The sequence below is a fragment of the Cherax quadricarinatus genome, chromosome 74 (assembly GCF_038502225.1).
Source record: "Cherax quadricarinatus isolate ZL_2023a chromosome 74, ASM3850222v1, whole genome shotgun sequence".
Classification (NCBI taxonomy): Eukaryota; Metazoa; Arthropoda; class Malacostraca; order Decapoda; family Parastacidae; genus Cherax; species Cherax quadricarinatus.
Window position 1 is genome coordinate 6,867,276 of NC_091365.1, and position 21,283 is coordinate 6,888,558.

Sequence of the window (21,283 nt, forward strand, 5' to 3'; positions counted from 1 at the left end):
TGACAGGTATGATGATCTGCAATGTAATTTTTTTGCATAAAGTACTCCAGAAATAAATTTAGGATACAGTATATAAAACTAAATTATACCCCTACTCACTATTTACATTTTAACATTCTCTTGCCAGGTTTATCTGTGACTTAAGAGAGGCCACTGTAAGTGGTCTCCAAGTTACTGCATCCCTGTCTCTTTACCATTGTGATTTATGATGGATTTATGAGAGATTTCTTCCATTTCACTGTTGAAAAAATATAAGTACATTCATCCTTTCATCTGATGTTGCTACAATGGGTATCCAAGTCTACATCTGCATTCTTGCATCCATGATTTGTTTACTTGCATGCACAAGGTGATGAATTCAATCCAGCAAAATTCCGAAACTTTCCAAGACCTCACCTTATTGTCTTGTGACATATACAGTCTCATATGGTCATACTCTTGTAAGGTTGAAAGCATTTTATGGTCGCCCTGCCAAACTTCTACATATGGACGTGCTCCATCCCTGAAATTATATATACAAGTTGCAAAAATTACAGGTCAAAAAAAAAAAAAAAGCATGGATTGATTGCATCAGGGTAATCAAAGGAGGTACGTATATCTCTGGATTCTAAGCATGTTTATACAGTAATAAACCCAGAGGAAAAAAAAGTACAGAAAATTTAATGAACTTTATTATAGCAGAAGTGGTGATAGAGAAATACAGCTTACCTTCTCTGTGTAAAGAATGGGATTGGTGACACAATGACTGATGTCAGGGTCATGGGCTTAAAATGTGGCAGTGTTGGTGGAGAGGACACCAGATCACGGATATACTCAAGATACCTGAAATTATACACTACTGTACTTCCTTCTAGTAATAAAACAAAGAAGTAGCATTGTACAATTATGACCTGTACAAAGAATGGTTATTTCAATAATTAATTAGTCATTTCTTAGTAAGGAAGAATAATTAAAAAACAAAATTGTTTATGATCACTTCAACTTATCGTCATTTTACACTGTTCACTTTCTTACACAAAAAACTTAAATAGGTTGGGCAAGATTAGGTTATATACCTGGAGGGTGTTCTGGGGGTCAACACCCCTATAGCCCAGTCTATTAAATCTATAAATTACTTAAAATAATTACTAAAAATAAGAAAAAGGAACACTTTATAAGTTGGGATGTTTGAATGTGTGTGGATGTAGTGCAGATAAGAAAGAGATGATTAGGAATGTTATGAATGAAAAGAAGCTGGATGTCCTAGCACTTAGCAAAACAAAGCTGAAGGGGTAAAAAAAAAATGGGATTGGGTCAGCTGTTTCTGAAAGAGTTAGAGCTAAGGAAAGAGTAGCAATAATGTTGAAGTATCAGTTATGACAGGAAAGGAGGGAATATAAATGTACAAATTCAAGGATTATGTGAATTAAAATAAGGATCAGATGCAAAAAGTTATACTAAGTGTTAGTGCACTTGGACAAGAGAAGACAATGTTAAGAAAGTCTTTAGGGAGTTTTGAATCAAGTGAAGGAGTAATTATGGTGGGGACCTAAATGGTAAAGAGGGAGTAGTAGTTAAGTTGGGTATCTGGGAAAATGATAATGCATGGGGATTTTGAATGAACTTTGTATAGAGAGAGGTTTGGTAATAGGTAATACATATTTTAAGAAAGACGATAAGTATGTGAGATATGATATAGGATGTAAAGACAACAGTTTGTTGAACTTTGTTCTGGTGGATAAAAGGCTGATGGGTAAACTTCTGGATATGCAGGTTTATAGAGGGGAAACAGATGTATCAGTTGAATCTACAGTAAGAGTAAGAGGTAGATAGAGTTCAAAGAGAATGACTTCAGTAAGAGAGAGAAGAAAGTCTATAAACTAAATGAGGAGGTAATTAGGGTAAAATATAAGCAACTACTGGGAGAAAGATGGGCTAGTGAGAGCATAGGTAATGAGGCTGAAGAGGTATGGGAAATTTAAAAATGAAATGTTAGAGAGTGCAGTAGTAGTTTGTGGATACAGGAGAGTGGGTGCAGGAGGGAAAGGGAGTGATTGGTGGAATGTGGTGGTAAAGTGTGTGGTAAGGGAGAAAAAAGTTAGTATACGAGAGGTTTTTACAAAGCAGACATGATATAAGGAGGGTGAAGTATAATTAGGTTCCTGCCCCCAAAAATGGATTACTGTGTTTCTATTCAAGCACTCGGGCCACTTAAATCTTGACACAATACTAGGGTGAGGCAAGGTTGGGGGAACAATCCCTGCCACCATGGTAGGGTAAGCCACAGTTGGGGAATAATCCCTGCTACCATAGTAGGGCAAGCGATAGTTAGGGACAATTCCTGTCACCATGGTAGGGTGAGCCAGTGTTGGGGGAATACAAACCTTGCCACCATTGTCAGGGAAACAACAGCTGAAAAAACAAATACTTATGTGCAGTTTTCTCAATAAATTGTTAAAATCCTCTTTTGCAATATGAAAGTTATGTAATACTGATTTTAATTTAAAATTCAATTAATATTATTTTCATGGGAAAGTGCTAAACCTATATGGATCAAACAGCACCTGGAGGAATGGAAGGCATACACACTCAATCTTAGGAAGGGTAACAAATATTTTCATTTCATTAATGCTATTCTAAATCCTTCTACACAAGGTTCATAGCCTCAGCTCATTCAACCAACCAAATCTCAAATCCACATTAGCTAATTTAAATTTCCCATGACATTTGAATACGTCAGCCATTTCCCACCAACGTTGGGTGACTCAAAGAGGAAAACAAAAACTATCACTCAATAGATATCTTGTCAGAGGTGCATGGAATAACATAACACAAATAGGCCAAAGACATTTTAATTTATTAATAAGGCATTGCATGGCAGAAAGGAAACAGTGCCAAATTCAAACAATGGAGAAATAACAGGGGCATGGGACACTGGAGTGCTGAAGCTCTGGTTATCTTACTTTGTTATGGTGCTCTGAACCTAACAGATGCAGAAGAATATATCTTCACATTCCCACAAACAGACAAAACATTAACCGTTTCAGGGTCCGTGCCGTAGATCTACGCCATGAGTTCAACTCACTCTGATAAGCTGTGAGCAGTAAATTTGGGCCTAGATATGAGAGAATACATCTATGTGGTATGTGTGCACCACAAAACAAATCCTGCAGCACACAGTGCATAAGGAGAGAAAAAAAACTGAGACCGTAATTTTCGATTAAAACAGCAACTTTGCAGTGTTTTTTCGTATGTTTTTTATAGTTGTATTTGCGATTTCTTGGTCTCATTTTATAGAATGGAAGATATGTTACAGAAATAGAGATGATTTTGATTGGTTTTAGTAGTGAAAATGGCTTGAAACTGAGCTCAAAGTAGCAGATATGTTAAATTTTTGCCGATGTTCATGAGTAAATAAATGACCTCACACGTCTAATACACGCCAGCTGGTGGGTCTAATATACGTTCACAAATGTGCTGATATTATTTATACAGTTAATACAATAGTGCATGACAGTAAATCTTCTATTTTTTGGTTTGAATAAAAATTCATTATGTGAATTAAAAATCAAAATGATATTCATTTGTAAAACCTGAAAACATAACTAATGAACAGAGGAAATGTGAGTTTAGTGCCAGGAATGCCTGCATTGTTTATTCTGGACCCTATTTTGAAATTGGAATATTTTGAACTTTGCACTAAATTGGCCAAATTACCAATTTCCAATCACTATTTTGTAGTTGAAACAGTTGAGTTGGCGATTTCTTGTGCTCAATCGCTAGAACAGAAGTAACACCAGTGAAATAGCTAAGAATCTGGTCGACTGGAATAAGGTAATTGGCCTAAAATGGGAGTCAAAGTCAGCAAAATCGCCAATGCGTAAATATCGCTGACACATCAAAATTTGCAAGAGCATAATTTCGTCAATTTTCCATCAAATTTCGTACTTTTTGTTTTATTACCTTCAGAAAAAGATTCTCTACCATTTCATAAGAAAAAATAGCAAAATTATTTTTTGAAAATTCTTGGACACTGGTGTGCACTTTGAAATTTGGCCTCTGGACCCTGAAAGGGTTAAGTAACTGAGTCACTCAATATTGGCAGCAGTGGACAATTATTCTTTTCTTCCGCACAATGTCCCAAGTACCAGTGGATACAAATCACTGGAATTTTACCTGAACTGTGATGGCTGAAGATCAGGTGGACATCTTTTAATTGCAAACATACTAAGTGCTTGTTCAGGTCTTTTGAAAGCATGAGATACCAGAAGGAATGAACACACCAGCATTGCAGTTGAAGCTTTACCATCCTATCATGTAATGAAGAACAAAGTACTGTTAGTAACTATACAATATCTACCTTCACTCATTTTGTATAATAAATACAGAAGCTATTATTGTGCTGATGCCATTTTTCAAAAGCATAGATGCCCAATTATATTTATGAACTTATCTAGATTTTACAAAATAACTTTTTTTTATTACACCAGCCATCTCCCACCAAGGTAGCATGACCCCAAAAAAGGAATGCTTTCACCATCACTCATTTAATCAATTCCTAATAACCTCTCAACTACAAACTATGTAGAGCCTCAATTCTCCTCATAATCCCTCAACAATGAACTATGTAATAAAAAATGCAGACATTACAGTATGTACTGCACCTACATCTCATTTCCCAATGTTCAAAGAATAATTTGGAACATAGCACTAGCTAGGTTTTGAGTATGTTTAATTGGCTCATGCTCTGTATAAAGGAACAGCATACAGAGAAAGTGTATTTATTGAACCTTCACTGTAATATATTAATTATGAGGTGCTAAAGTACTCACAATGCAGTGGATTACTACGACGTTTTTAGGATCTTTAGCTAAATAATCATGGATACTGCATGCCAAGTTATACAGAGCCCCTAATGTTGGGGCTTTTTTGCCTGACCAGTTTCCTTCAACCACTCTTGAAGTGAATTTTGTTGAATGATACTGACGACCAGATACATTATAGATCACATAATGGCCTGGATGCCTCCCATCCAAAACCGCTGCAAAAAAAAAAAAAATAATAAAGACGAAAAAATTAATTAAAAGTAATCTAATATAGTCCAGAAGAATGAATACAGTAGTAGCTCAATAATTAATGTGGAAACATTCACCTTCATTTGCACAAGCTAAAATTTATACAATGCTTGGAAAGGTTAAAGGTTTGTGGAAACCAAGAAACCAAAGGAATCCTTAATTCACTTCATTCCAGTTAGCTTAAAAAGCCAGAAAACTTTTTATATGCAAATATTTATAACATGGCTTTTTTTATAAAATAATAAAAAATCCTTCTCTTACATTATTGACTGTATATTACCTTTAACATCTTCAACATGATTTCTGTACGCCGACTCCAAGCCCTCAGCTGGGTAAGACATAGCAATTACACGTGACGTAATGTGAGACAGATCAAGATCTGTCCGAGTTATTGACCTGAAGATGAGAAAATCTTCAATTATACAAAAAAGAAAATACAGCAATGTTTAATTAATAAAATGGCATCCTAATTTCACAATCACATCCAAGATTAAGTTTAGTAATGGCACATGATTAGTTCCCTTAGGGAAAACCACTCCATTTTCTAATCTGGTACAAAAAATAATTGTCTGCACACACTGTGTGCAGGCAACCAAAACCACATAAGCAGAAGTTACACATGGAGAAGGATGACTGAATTATAAACAATTCTGTATGTACATATATAAATGTCCTCTCTAAGGCAAGATAAATATTTAAACTATGTAATACTGTATCTTTTTTCAGTGGCATCTTATACACAGTATGAAGTCAAGCTCACAGCTTAGCAGAAAGAAAGAGAAATTGGCTAAATACAGACACAAAATATGTAGAAATGTTAATACCACCTACTGGCTAACAGTCTGCATGACTCTGCTAGATGTATCCTTGAGGTTCTTGAAGATACTGCCTGAGTACCCCTTAATGGAGGAAAATAAACCACCACCACCAGCAGCTGGTTGTTGTTGAGGTTGTACATTTTGCCCACTCATGCCTGAAACACAGAATGACAAGTCTGTCTTTGTACTGTATATTGAACTTCTTGCTATATCACTGAGATTTTGCACACACCATTATTATTATTATTATTATTATTATTATTATTATTATTATTAGCAAGAAGATGAAAAAGTGCTAAACCCACAGGGGTTATACAGCACCTGGACAATGGAAGGTAATAAGTGATGAAGAAAAAACAAGTGTAGAAATAGATTTTATTGTGACTAAGTTTTTCTCTACTTTGAGCTCCATTATTAAGCTGCTACTGCTTTGAAAATGCACACATCATGCAAGATTTGATAAAGCTTTAAACAGTCACAATAAAAGCTTGCTTTGCACCCAAGTCCTTTCACTGTCAGTTGCATACCTTTGTATACAGAAAATCAAGTTTAATCCAAAAAAGGCCAGGATGGCTCTAACTTCCTAAACAAGAGCCCTTTCAACAGTATCAAGATTTTACTCTTTAATGGGCACCCCCACATGAACATTAATTTATTTTCATGCAGACACACTGTTTCCAACATAATTACATAGCAACATTATTAATGCCATCAAGTCAAGGGAGAGAGAGGGAGATGGAATGAAATGACTCTCCAAGTCTTCTTTTCTTCTTTACAAGTGACATTGGGAGGGAAGCATCGTCTTACAAAATATAATTTAAAAGAAATAGCAAGAATGATCAATTCTGCTTTCTAAAATCTAAATTTAGGTTCATTTCTTCATAGTAAACAAAAAATTTCACTTTAATTTATGAACAGTGGGGAAGGTAGTGAACAGCAGCAAATACTGGATGTTAGATATTGTTAAAAGATCAGTCACATACATAAAACTAATTTATCTATACAGTATATGTCTTTTTAAATGGATTGCTGATGTCTTTTGTCTGTCTCATAAATATGCAAGATTACAGGCATGTCTTGCTACTTCTACTTACACTTAGGTCACACTACACATACATGTACACATTTATTTATACACACTCATCTGAGTTTTCTTTGATTTTATCTTAATAGTTCTTGGTCTTATTAATTTTCCTTTTATATCCATGGGGAAGTGGAATAAGAATCTTTCCTCCGTAAGCCATGCGTGTTGTAAAAGTCAACTAAAATGCCGGGAACAATGGGCTAGTAACCCCTTTTCCTGTAAAGATTACTAAAAAGAATAAGAAGAAGAAAATTGTCAAAGTGGGAAGTCTGAATGTGCGTGGATGTTGTGCAGATGATAAGAAAGAGATGATTGTGGATGTTATGAATGAGAAGAAGCTGGATGTCCTGGCTTTAAGTGAAACAAAGCTGAAGGGGGTGGGAGAGTTTCAGTGGAGAGGAATAAATGGGATTAGGTCAGGGGTTTCAAATAGAGTTAGAGCTAAAGAAGGAGTAGCAATAATGTTGAAGGATAAGCTATGGCAGGAAAAGAGGGACTATAAATGTATTAATTCAAGGATTATGTGGAGTAAAATAAAGATTGGATGTGAAAAGTGGGTTATAATAAGCGTGTATGCACCTGGAGAAGAGAGAAGTGTAGAGGAGAGAGAGAGATTTTGGGAAATGTTGAGTGAATGCGTGGGGAGTTTTGAATCAAGTGTGAGAGTAATGGTGGTTGGGGATTTTAATGCTAAAGTGGGTAAAAATGTTATGGAGGGAGTAGTAGGTAAATTTGGGGTGCCAGGGGTAAATGTAAATGGGGAGCCTTTAATTGAGCTATGTGTAGAAAGAAATTTGGTAATAAGTAATACATATTTTATGAAAAAGAGGATAAATAAATATACAAGGTATGATGTAGCACGTAATGAAAGTAGTTTATTAGATTATGTATTGGTGGATAAAAGGTTGATGGGTAGGCTCCAGGATGTACATGTTTATAGAGGGGCAACTGATATATCGGATCATTATTTAGTTGTAGCTACAGTTAGAGTAAGAGGTAGATGGGAAAAGAGGAAGGTGGCAACAACAAGTAAGAGGGAAGTGAAAGTGTATAAACTAAGGGAGGAGGAAGTTCGGGTGAGATATAAGCGACTATTGGCAGAAAGGTGGGCTAGTGCAAAGATGAGTAGTGGGGGGGTTGAAGAGGGTTGGAATAGTTTTAAAAATGCAGTATTAGAATGTGGGGCAGAAGTTTGTGGTTATAGGAGGGTGGGGGCAGGAGGAAAGAGGAGTGATTGGTGGAATGATGAAGTAAAGGGTGTGATAAAAGAGAAAAAGGTAGCTTATGAGAGGTTTTTACAAAGCAGAAGTGTTATAAGAAGAGCAGAGTATATGGAGAGTAAAAGAAAGGTAAAGAGAGTGGTGAGAGAGTGCAAAAGGAGAGCAGATGATAGAGTGGGAGAGGCACTGTCAAGAAATTTTAATGAAAATAAGAAAAAATTTTGGAGTGAGTTAAACAAGTTAAGAAAGCCTAGGGAAAATATGGATTTGTCAGTTAAAAACAGAGTAGGGGAGTTAGTAGATGGGGAGATGGAGGTATTGGGTAGATGGCGAGAATATTTTGAGGAACTTTTAAATGTTAAGGAAGAAACAGAGGCAGTAATTTCATGCACTGGTCAGGGAGGTATACCATCTTTTAGGAGTGAAGAAGAGCAGAATGTAAGTGTGGGGGAGGTACGTGAGGCATTACGTAAAATGAAAGGGGGTAAAGCAGCTGGAACTGATGGGATCATGACAGAAATGTTAAAAGCAGGGGGGGATATAGTGTTGGAGTGGTTGGTACTTTTGTTTAATAAATGTATGAAAGAGGGGAAGGTACCTAGGGATTGGCAGAGAGCATGTATAGTCCCTTTATATAAAGGGAAAGGGGACAAAAGAGACTGTAAAAATTATAGAGGAATAAGCTTACTGAGTATACCAGGAAAAGTGTACGGTAGGGTTATAATTGAAAGAATTAGAGGTAAGACAGAATGTAGGATTGCGGATGAGCAAGGAGGTTTTAGAGTGGGTAGGGGATGTGTAGATCAGGTGTTTACATTGAAGCATATATGTGAACAGTATTTAGATAAAGATAGGGAAGTTTTTATTGCATTTATGGATTTAGAAAAGGCATATGATAGAGTGGATAGAGGAGCAATGTGGCAGATGTTGCAAGTATATGGAATAGGTGGTAAGTTATTAAATGCTGTAAAGAGTTTTTATGAGGATAGTGAGGCTCAGGTTAGGGTGTGTAGAAGAGAGGGAGACTACTTCCCGGTAAAAGTAGGTCTTAGACAGGGATGTGTAATGTCACCATGGTTGTTTAATATATTTATAGATGGGGTTGTAAAGGAAGTAAATGCTAGGGTGTTTGGGAGAGGGGTGGGATTAAATTATGGGGAATCAAATTCAAAATGGGAATTGACACAGTTACTTTTTGCTGATGATACTGTGCTTATGGGAGATTCTAAAGAAAAATTGCAAAGGTTAGTGGATGAGTTTGGGAATGTGTGTAAAGGTAGAAAGTTGAAAGTGAACATAGAAAAGAGTAAGGTGATGAGGGTGTCAAATGATTTAGATAAAGAAAAATTGGATATCAAATTGGGGAGGAGGAGTATGGAAGAAGTGAATGTTTTCAGATACTTGGGAGTTGACGTGTCGGCGGATGGATTTATGAAGGATGAGGTTAATCATAGAATTGATGAGGGAAAAAAGGTGAGTGGTGCGTTGAGGTATATGTGGAGTCAAAAAACGTTATCTATGGAGGCAAAGAAGGGAATGTATGAAAGTATAGTAGTACCAACACTCTTATATGGGTGTGAAGCTTGGGTGGTAAATGCAGCAGCGAGGAGACGGTTGGAGGCAGCGGAGATGTCCTGTTTAAGGGCAATGTGTGGTGTAAATATTATGCAGAAAATTCGGAGTGTGGAAATTAGGAGAAGGTGTGGAGTTAATAAAAGTATTAGTCAGAGGGCAGAAGAGGGGTTGTTGAGGTGGTTTGGTCATTTAGAGAGAATGGATCACAGTAGAATGACATGGAAAGCATATAAATCTATAGGGGAAGGAAGGCGGGGTAGGGGTCGTCCTCGAAAGGGTTGGAGAGAGGGGGTAAAGGAGGTTTTGTGGGTAAGGGGCTTGGACTTCCAGCAAGCGTGCGTGAGCGTGTTAGATAGGAGTGAATGGAGACGAATGGTACTTGGGACCTGACGATCTGTTGGAGTGTGAGCAGGGTAATATTTAGTGAAGGGATTCAGGGAAACCGGTTATTTTCATATAGTCGGACTTGAGTCCTGGAAATGGGAAGTACAATGCCTGCACTTTAAAGGAGGGGTTTGGGATATTGGCAGTTTGGAGGGATATGTTGTGTATCTTTATATGTTTATGCTTCTAGACTGTTGTATTCTGAGCACCTCTGCAAAAACAGTGATAATGTGCGAGTGTGGTGAAAGTGTTGAATGATGATGAAAGTATTTTCTTTTTGGGGATTTTCTTTCTTTTTTGGGTCACCCTGCCTCGGTGGGAGACGGCCGACTTGTTGAAAAAAAAAAAAAAAAAAAAAAAAAAAAAAGTAAACCAATTACAGTGGAACCCTGAATATCAGCCGTAATCCGTTCCAGAAGGTTGGCCTAAATTTGAAGCAATATTTCCCATAAGAATTAATGTAACTACAATTAATCTGTTCCACACACCCAAAAATAATAATAATAATAATATTAAAAAAAAATACATTTTTTAATGATTAATTATAGTTTTACATACACAAAACAATGAGAACTAAATAAAATAAATAAACGAACATTTAAATCACTATTACATACCTTTATTGAAGACTCTTGTTGGCTTATGGAAGACAGGGAGGAGGAGAGAGGGAGGACTGAATAGTGTTTGGAAGGGTAATCCCCCTCCATAAGGACTTCAGGTATCAAGCCCTCTCTGGGGTTACTTCCCTCCCTGCTTGCTACACTCCCTGCATGCCTGCTACACTCCCTGCCTCCCTTCCACACTCACTGTTTCCCTGCTGCACCCCTTGCCTCCCTGTTGCACTCCCTCCCTCCATGCTACACTCCCTCCCTCCATGCTACACTCCCTGCATGCCTGATACACTCCCTGCATGCCTGATACACTCCCTGCCTCCCTGCTACACTCCCTGCTACACTCCCTACAGGCCTGCTACACTCCCTGCATGCCTACTACACTCCCTGCATACCTACTACACTCCCTGCATGCCTGCTACACTCCCTGCCTCCCTGCTAAACTCCCTTTTGCAACATTAGCTTCCCTGATTTCTACTTTCTTTGCCAGGATGGAAGTGATTGTTGATTTGGATTTCCCATACATCCTGGGAAGTTCTAGCACTTGAACACCACTCTCATACTTTTCAATAACTTCTTTCACAGTTGCACTTAATAAAGAAGCACAAAAAACAATGGATTTTACATAAATGTCTGGACGAATGCACGGAGTACATTCTCATTCACCAAGAGAGACATGGAGACTGACTCGCTTACGCGTGGCATCTCGGTGGGAGGCAGGCTGATGCGTATTGATACGGACGATTTACGAGGCACCGGTTGAAATACGGAGCAAAATTTCTGCCCAAAAACCGGCCTAAATACGAATCGGCCAATAAGCGCAGTAACCGATATTCGGGATTCCACTGTATATGATTATTTCTATCATAGTAATTTTTCAGAGGTTTTACTTAAAAGGTGGAAAACAGTAAAATGTTTTTTTTTTTTCCCTACCATTTTTTTCCTCCTTCTGAGTCTAAAACTGTGCAACTGACTGTTTTCATATCTGAATAGTTTTGATTGGCAGCTAAGAACTTATATGTATACAAGTTAATTATGAATCCACTGTATTTCTCTCTTAAATACTGCACTTTTAAATGCACACTTTTTCACAATACACTAGCATTAACTTTTTCTGCAACTATATATATATTACAAAAAACATTAAACAATGCTGGTATCATGACACATCCCAAACTAAAACCCACTTTTACTTGAAAATATACACCTTTGCTCTTACATAACCTAGCCTAATTAGTTGACTTATATTATCAACAGAAGAGTACTACTGCGCTTTGAGAGATGTCGAAGGCACGCAAATACCATGCTGACTTTAATCTCACTTCAGCCAAGTGTGTGGTACAGCCAACTCCTCACTTCCTCCTCCACTAAATATGACATTATCAGCCTCTCATGCATAAATCTTAAGAAATTAAAGATTTACAGACAATTCAGATGTATATTTGCAGAGTTAGATACAGAAATCAGCAGTCCCACAATGTGGCTGGGAGCCAAAACCAGAGTTGGCAGTTGTCTCCATGACTGGACACAGCCTCCCACACCATATTCATTACAGTACTGCTTTATTACTCTAGGTTATTACTTTTCAATTGCATTCATCTTTAATATACATATGTTTGGTATATAGTGTGGTGAGTTCCTATTTGTTTTGTACCATTTGGTAAGGAAATATGGTTTTTATTTTTTTACAATGTTGAGATACTGAGAGGCAAAGCTGGTATTGCCTCCCACATTTGCATATTAATGTTTTCCCTCTGGCTTTATCAAATGGATTTACAGAATCTTTGATATAGGTTTGTTTAGTATAGGTATGGTGAGTTCCTATTTGTTTCATAAAATCTTTTAAGGAAATATGAGTAACTTTAACAATGTTGACATGTACTGAGTATGTAGCAACTGATTGACCACACTATATTCAATTAAGCTCAGTAGATCCATGCTATAACCCTAACCACATTCTTCGAATGATTCAGGTAACAACAAAAAGAATATATCAATTTCTAACTAGTACAACAGTAAAAAGAATATGATTTGAAAATTTGGAAGTGTCTGAAATGTAACCTAACCCTAATTCTATATGTTCTTCATATTATGCTACTTTACATACTGTAACATGCTGATTATCAGGAATGTAACCCATTCATTATGTATTTATCGTACTACACACAGACTTGCCAAATAAAACCTGTTCATACCTTGCTGGGGTTGAGAACCTGGAGGTGGCGGTCGCTGAGGTAAAGGAGATCGTGGAACAGGGGGACGGGCAGGGGGACGGTCAGGAACAGCCGAGCGCCTGTCACTAACCCTGCCATTACTTTCAAGCTGCTGCACTGGTATTTATAATCAGAGAATAACAAATTATAAGCAGCACTTGCATTAATAAATAGAAAGGATAAAAAATTGGTATTTGATACTTTTAAAACTAGAAGAATTATTTTTAGCACACTGGCCGGCTCCCACTGAGACAGGGTGACCCGAAAAAGAAACACATTCACCATCATTCATACTATCACCGTCTTGACAAAGGCAATGCAAGTCAACGGGATTGAAATGGTTGCAATACCATCTCTAGAAACAACAAGGTCATATATACTAAGGCTCAAAGGGAATTAAGAATGATTTCTTCAAGCTGTTGGTTCTCACTTATATGACATACCATTTCCAATGATATAACTGTAATCACTTTTGAGTTTTCCTACCCCTTGGGCTAGGCTTGTCTGGTCAACCAAGCTATTGCTGATGGCTTGCTGACCCACATATTCATCACAACCTGGTTGATCTGGCACTTGGCAGAGGTACTTGTTGAGATTCCTCTTGAAGATTTCTACACTTGTTCCAGTAGTGTTTCTGACATATTCTGGAAGAATGTTGTATAGCCTGGGTCTACAGATGTTGAAACAGTATTCTCTTATTGTGCCCATGATACCCTTACTTATCATGGGTTCACAGGACTTGAGATAAAATTCTCTTATTGTGCCCATGGTGTCCCTGCTTATCCTTCCACATTTCTCCCTCCAGCAAGTTATGATTTGTGTATAGATTTGTAACTATGCCCTCAAATACATTACACAAATATATTACCATTCTCTTCTCCATGGGGAAGTGGAAAAGAATTCTTTCTCCGTAAGCCACGCGTGTCATAAGAGGCAACTAAAATGCTGGGAGAAAGGGGTTAGTAACCCCTTCTCCTGTATACATTACTAAATGTTGAAAGAAAATCTTTCATTTTTCTTTTTGGGTCACCCTGCCTCGGTGGGACATGGTCAGCTTGTCGAAAAAAAAAATATTCTCTCTCTCTCTCTCCTCTACTCTACTCCAGAGTACATACTGAGGACTTTGTGTTCCAAGTAATGTATCTGTTTCAACTCGAATATCTTCCCTACTTTGAACACTGCCATTAACACTGAACAGTACTCTAAGTGAAAGAGATGAACAGTACTCTAAGTGAGAGAGAATAGCCCACCAAAAACACACACTTACATGAACCATCCAAACACCTTCCTGTAACACCAATTTGAATGGTGCCATCATTAGCATTACTTCCCTTGTTTCCAAAGTTTTCATACCCACCCCGTCATTCTCCTGGCTTTTATAATACAGATTTGCCTTATTGTTCTTTAAAAGATATGTCAACTAACATTACTCCCAACTTTTCATGCTCTTGTCATTCTGTTCAATGATCTCCTGTATTTTGTACGAAGTGCCCCTTTTTGAGTTCTTTGCTCTTTCCACAGCTTTTTTTTTTTCAACATGTTGGCTGTCTCCCATTGAGGCAGGGTGACCCAAAGAAGAAAGAAACACTTTCACCATCATTCACATATAATCACTGTCTTTGCAAAGGCACCCAGATACTAGGTTCTTTCCATACATGTGGAATAATTCATTCACTGATCTTGTGATTCTCATATACACTGCTTTCTCTTTCATAACAATAAATGCAGCCAGGCAGATGTTGCAAGTATATGGAATAGGTGGTAAGTTACTAAATGCTGTAAAGAGCTTTTATGAGGATAGTGAGGCTCAGGTTAGGGTGTGTAGAAGATAGGGAGAATACTTCCCAGTAAAAGTAGGTCTTAGACAGGGATGTGTAATGTCACCATGGTTGCTTAATATATTTATAGATGGGGTTGTAAAAGAAGTAAATGCTAGGGTGTTCGGGAGAGGGGTGGGATTAAATTATGGGGAATCAAATTCAAAATGGGAATTGACACAGTTACTTTTTGTTGATGATACTGTGCTTATGGGAGATTCTAAAGAAAAATTGCAAAGGTTAGTGGATGAGTTTGAGAATGTGTGTAAAGGTAGAAAGTTGAAAGTGAACATAGAAAAGAGTAAGGTGATGAGGGTATCAAATGATTTAGATAAAGAAAAATTGGATATCAAATTGGGGAGGAGGAGTATGGAAGAAGTGAATGTTTTCAGATACATGTACTTGGGAGTTGACGTGTCGGTGGATGGATTTATGAAGGATGAGGTTAATCATAGAATTGATGAGGGAAAAAAGGTGAGTGGTGCGTTGAGGTATATGTGGAGTCAAAAAACGTTATCTATGGAGGCAAAGAAGGGAATGTATGAAAGTATAGGGGTGTGAAGCTTGGGTGGTAAATGCAGCAGCGAGGAGACGGTTGGAGGCAGTGGAGATGTCCTGTTTAAGGGCAATGTGTGGTGTAAATATTATGCAGAAAATTCGGAGTGTGGAAATTAGGAGAAGGTGTGGAGTTAATAAAAGCATTAGTCAGAGGGCAGAAGAGGGGTTGTTGAGGTGGTTTGGTCATTTAGAGAGAATGGATCAAAGTAGAATGACATGGAAAGCATATAAATCTATAGGGGAAGGAAAGAGGGGTAGGGGTCGTCCTCGAAAGGGTTGGAAAGAGGGGGTAAAGGAGGTTTTGTGGGCGAGGGGCTTGGACCTCCAGCAAGCATGCGTGAGCGTGTTAGATAGGAGTGAATGGAGACGAATGATACTTGGGACCTGACGATCTGTTGGAGTGTGAGCAGGGTAATATTTAGTGAAGGGATTCAGGGGTTGTTGAGGTGGTTTGGTCATTTAGAGAGAATGGATCAAAGTAGAATGACATGGAAAGCATATAAATCTATAGGGGAAGGAAGGCGGGGTAGGGGTCGTCCTCGAAAGGGTTGGAGAGAGGGGGTAAAGGAGGTTTTGTGGGCAAGGGGCTTGGACTTCCAGCAAGCGTGCGTGAGCGTGTTAGATAGGAGTGAATGGAGACGAATGGTACTTGGGACCTGACGATCTGTTGGAGTGTGAGCAGGGTAATATTTAGTGAAGGGATTCAGGGAAACCGGTTATTTTCATATAGTCGGACTTGAGTCCTGGAAATGGGAAGTACAATGCCTGCACTTTAAAGGAGGGGTTTGGGATATTGGCAGTTTGGAGGGATATGTTGTGTATCTTTATATGTGTATGCTTCTAGACTGTTGTATTCTGAGCACCTCTGCAAAAACAGTGATAATGTGCGAGTGTGGTGAAAGTGTTGAATGATGATGAAAGTATTTTCTTTTTGGGGATTTTCTTTCTTTTTTGGGTCACCCTGCCTCGGTGGGAGACGGCCGACTTGTTGAAAAAAAAAAAAAAAAAAAAAATTCAGGGAAACCGGTTATTTTCATATAGTCGGACTTGAGTCCTGGAAATGGGAAGTACAATGCCTGCACTTTAAAGGAGGGGTTTGGGATATTGGCAGTTTGGAGGGATATGTTGTGTATCTTTATACGTATATGCTTCTAAACTGTTGTATTCTGAGCACCTCTGCAAAAGCAGTGATAATGTGTGAGTGTGGTGAAAGTGTTGAATGATGATGAAAGTATTTTCTTTTTGGGGATTTTTTTTCTTTTTTGGGTCACCCTGCCTCGGTGGGAGACGATCGACTTGTTGATAAAAAAAAAAAAAAAAAAAAAAATGCAGCCACACATTCTGAAAACTGACAAGCTATTACTGTGACAGACAAATCCAACAAGAACAAATTTCTATTGATAATGGTGGTTAGCAGTGGTGGTGTTTAAAACAATGAGTGTTTTCGACTTGTGTATCACTTCACAGTAACAAACTGAGGTTTAGCCCTCTGTCATCAATCCATGTTAATATGGAGCAAATTCCACCTTACTCTATGCTTCAATTTAGTGTATATACACAATGTTCTCAGTTATCGAAGACCTGAATTACAAACATCCTCACTTACAACCCAAGTCTTTAAAAAAAAAAATAAATAAAAATAAATACTTTACAAATATCCCTGTGTAGGTAAAAACATGCATGGTATAACCATCCTTTATACAAACCTCTCAAACACCACCATTATTTTAATATAACCCAGTTATGGAAAGGAATGCGAGGGGATGAAGTGGGAAGGATGGAGAACATAAGATTATTTCAAGAGACATAGTGTTGCAGATTCACAGACAGCAATCTCTCACCCATGTAAGTTTGTAACACCTAAGCAAACTTTATGAACTCAACTTGTATCTCTCTAAATGAGAACAAGTTAGGAAGCATCATGTTACTAATTCACAGAGAAATTAAAAATTATTCAAACGAATTTTAAATGTTTGCTTTTTAAAAAGTTTCCAGCTTTCAAAAATTATAACTCTAGAATTTATTTTCTGAATAAAAGAAAAAAGTTAATTAGATAATTCAAAATTTGCGAGAACTTACTACATACCATTAAAGATATTTACCATGTCTAATCTTTCTTTCTTCTTTCAACAAACCAGCCATATCCCACTGAGGCAGGGTGGCCCAAAAAGAAAAACAAAAGTTTCTCTTTTCAAATTTAGTAATTTATACAGGAGAAGGGGTTACTAGCCCCACCATGTCTAATAGTAAGAAATAAATAAATACAAGGAGACAGAAACATGAGCAATAATTTTTTTTTTTTTTTATTTTGACATCCACCTAGTTATCTTCAGCAAATACAAGAAATTTAAGGAGAAACAATTATAGTAGTACAGGAAAAGGAAGAAGGTAGCTCATACATGGAAGCTGGTGAAACTTAACCAGCATTTTGGGTAGAGTCTATTCCCAGTGATGAGTGGAAATGCAGGGTTGATATCTGGCTAGTAATAGCTACTATGCAATGGCAGTAGTGCTATTTATATAGAAGAACTTTATAAGAAAGCTGACTGTATATAGAATATAATCCCTAAGAAATCTTACCAAGTGCTAAAAGGTCTCTCTTTAATGTTACAAGCATACTGATCATACAATTATTAAACTCACTTTCTTCTACCATTCCTGCTATATTCCCTAATACAATATTTTAACATCTTTTCAATAAACACAATTAATGTAAAATATTTTAATACATGTATAAGCAAAATCTATTTGAGATACAGAGAAAGGAATTACACCAACCTGGGGATATTAAATCAATTTTCTTGCATTTTATAGTTAATGGGACCTTCATGTCGAAACCCTTGGTCTCTGCAATGGCAGCCAATCTTTCCAAGATATCTGATACCTTAAATCTCTGGTTTGGGTCCACTTTAAGCATACCTCTTATGAGTTCATGAAAGCATTCATATTTGCCATCATTAGGAGGAATGGCAAAATTTCCATTCACAATTCTGCAAATAAAATAAATTAACAGGTATATGAATGTTGTAATATATTACAGTGGTACCCCAAGTTTCGGCCATAATTTGCTCCAGAAGGCTGTTCAAGTGCCGTTACCAAACGAATTTGTTCCCGTAAGGAATAATGTAAACTAGATTAGTCCGTTTCAGACCCTCAAAAATACACTTACAAAAGCACTTACAATAATACACTTACATAATTGTTCATGTTGGGAGCTGTACAAAACTCAGGGTACCACTTTATTTTAATTTATTAGTTAAATGTGTGAAAAAATAGTTGGTGTCAAATAAACTAACTTCAAGTGTCAGGCCTAATATCTGAACGTCTCTGGGCATCAGTGATGCTGTTTATTAACAAAATAGCTTTTTGAAGGTGCAAATTTGACTGGGCAATTAATATCTCAAAAAGATAGATATTTTAGTAAAAATATTAACACATGTATTCAAATTAAACCATAACAAGAGTCTAGTTTAGCAAGGATAATTCTGCAAGTGGTAAAAGGATGAGAACTTATCTAACAAGTCAGTATCATTAAAGATCATCGCAAAGATTATTTTTGTGTTAAAAGTATAAAAAAAGTAAAGATTATATGCTACATTTGTAGAGGAAGTTAACTTGACCATATTTAGCAAAATATAAACTTACCTTAACTTAGCAGAATCCTCAAAAGGATGTTTAAGATAACATAAGTAGTAAAGGATACACCCCAGAGCCCAGACATCCGCTTGACCATTAATGGCATAGTTATTCCATGTATCTAGCATCTCTGGAGCACGATACATTGGTGTGGTGTGTTTTGCCATCTGCAACATGTTCAGTAAATTTACCTTGCACATTCTCTATAGCTAAGTTAAGTTATTAACTGAGATCAAATATCATGATCTGAGGAATGCCTGCAGTGGTATTTCCTTACACATGTCCTGACTCATTACACATACAAACACATGATGATCACAAAAATTATTCACGAAATAAATGGATGAACAGATTGTGTCTATTTAGATTTCAAGAAAGCTTTCAAACAAGTTTCTCACAAAAGACTAATCTGGAAACCATAAAAATAGAAAGAATAAATGGCAAGCTATGCCCATACAGTGAATGAAAGATTTTTTCTGAAATGAAAATACAAAAAGAGATAAGAGAAAAAAAATGATCTAGTGAAAAAATGTCACCAGCAAGGTGACAAAAATACACATTTCATTTTTAATCCTCTTTTTTATGTACAAAAACTATAAAGAAAGTCATTACTTTACCTCATCTTCCAGCATTGCTCGTTGATGTGCACTCCATCCTAGATCAACTGAATAAGTCGTTGTCATTGATGAACCAAAGTCACATAGTTTGATATGACCAGATTCACTAATGAGCAAATTCTCCACTTTCAGGTCCCGATGAGTGACAGGAGGATTTTGAGCCTATTGGAATATGATAGGTGTTTACTTCATTACCCATTTAATATTTAGAGAATTTACTCTTCTGAATTTTATAAATAATTTTCCTTTTCATTATACAAGAACGCACAAATAAAAAATTTTGGAAATGTATATGAATGTTCATTATCGTATGTGTTTATATTTGTACAATTACCAATTTGTCCTTTTTTGTTTGTTTTACTACATAAGCCATCTCCTGGTAAGGTAGGGTGACCCAAACAGGAAATGCATTCCTATTACTCATTCAACATCTGTTTTGCCAGAAGTGTGTATTGTGTTTTGGAGGAGTGTGGGTGTGTTGAGAGTGTTCCTTATATGAGAAAAGATGTACAAATATATCTCAACTTCTATTAAATAACATTGCTTAACTGACTTACATTTTTCATAAAACACAAATAAAAGGATGTAGCTACACATATAGCAAATATGAAAGATGACCATTTTTTAGTTAAAAAAAAACTTTATGTTGCCTATATCTTAAAAAATTATATTAGTCAAACAGATCAATGCACTTGCCTGCATATGCTGGACGGCTTTTGTAGTCTGATACATAATTGTGCACACCTGACTCACTGATAATGATTTTCCCTCAAGAATTCGCAACGCATCCACAAGTGAACCTCCTGCAATATTAGATACGGTCATTAACATACAAATTGATATACTGTACACGAAAGCAAACCATGTTCAAAATTTATCATCGACAATCATTCTACAAGCTGGAGGCTATGTGAAATAACTCTGGTCTTTAAAAAATATGCACAAATAAAAATTCCATAAATGATGCATATTCACTATCTTGTGGCATGTGGGTGTGGAGTTTTAAGTACTGTACAAGATCTTAACAATTTTCTTGTGTGTCCAAACAGTGTGCATTTAAAATGTAACAAAAAATATATATTAGAGATCTTAAGGTTAGATCATGTGCACATCACGATGGAGATTAAATTATTAAAGAACCACAGCTCCTGTCTGGCCAATTTTTTTTTTCTAGCTAACAGTTCTCCTCAATTTGTTATTTACAGTAAGTGATCACACTGCCCCTCACAGGCAGTTCTGGGTAATGTGCCACCTATGGCAGCAGCTAGTCTACTGCTCTGGTTACTGAGTGGGTGTTGTGGTCACTGCACCTCATGTTATGCTACTGATTCAATAGTTTTTGTCCTTATAGAATCTGGTGCTGACCTTAACGATTATGTCACTGTTTAGCCTGATAATTAAGCACCTAGTGAGTGTAATTACCCATTTAAATTCAAGGGCTAATGTATCATTATAAAGCAAGAGTTGTGCAAGGTGGCACCTGGAAACTGTAGTACATTACAGTACAATAATCACTGGAGCCTGCCTGGTGTGAAGTAGATAGTCAACCACATCACACATTACACAACTACAAACCATAGTCAGGCTTAGACAAATGCTGTTTATTCAAAAAAAAAAAAAAAGTATATCTTGTTGTGACTTGCCATTCAATGCTGCAAGACTTGTAGTATCCTAGAGCTATGTACAGTAACTGTTT

General features: G+C 36.9%; 1 protein-coding gene across 3 annotated transcripts in view; it reads right to left on the reverse strand.

Annotated features, from left to right (window-relative positions):
• Positions 1–21,283, reverse strand: part of aux (cyclin-G-associated kinase) — a 75,498-nt gene that overhangs the window by 48,223 nt on the left and 5,992 nt on the right. For all 3 annotated transcript variants that reach the window (XM_070100745.1, XM_070100746.1, XM_070100744.1), the window contains exons 4-15: positions 20,284–20,390; positions 19,588–19,749; positions 18,980–19,137; positions 18,113–18,324; positions 12,942–13,076; positions 5,886–6,027; positions 5,335–5,450; positions 4,812–5,020; positions 4,156–4,289; positions 709–822; positions 397–502; positions 1–16 (exon numbers count right to left, since the gene is read on the reverse strand). The exon at positions 1–16 is cut by the window's left edge and continues 142 nt beyond it. In XM_070100745.1, the coding sequence (XP_069956846.1) occupies positions 1–16; positions 397–502; positions 709–822; positions 4,156–4,289; positions 4,812–5,020; positions 5,335–5,450; positions 5,886–6,027; positions 12,942–13,076; positions 18,113–18,324; positions 18,980–19,137; positions 19,588–19,749; positions 20,284–20,390 (1,611 nt within the window). The remainder of the gene's footprint in view (positions 17–396; positions 503–708; positions 823–4,155; positions 4,290–4,811; positions 5,021–5,334; positions 5,451–5,885; positions 6,028–12,941; positions 13,077–18,112; positions 18,325–18,979; positions 19,138–19,587; positions 19,750–20,283; positions 20,391–21,283) is intronic.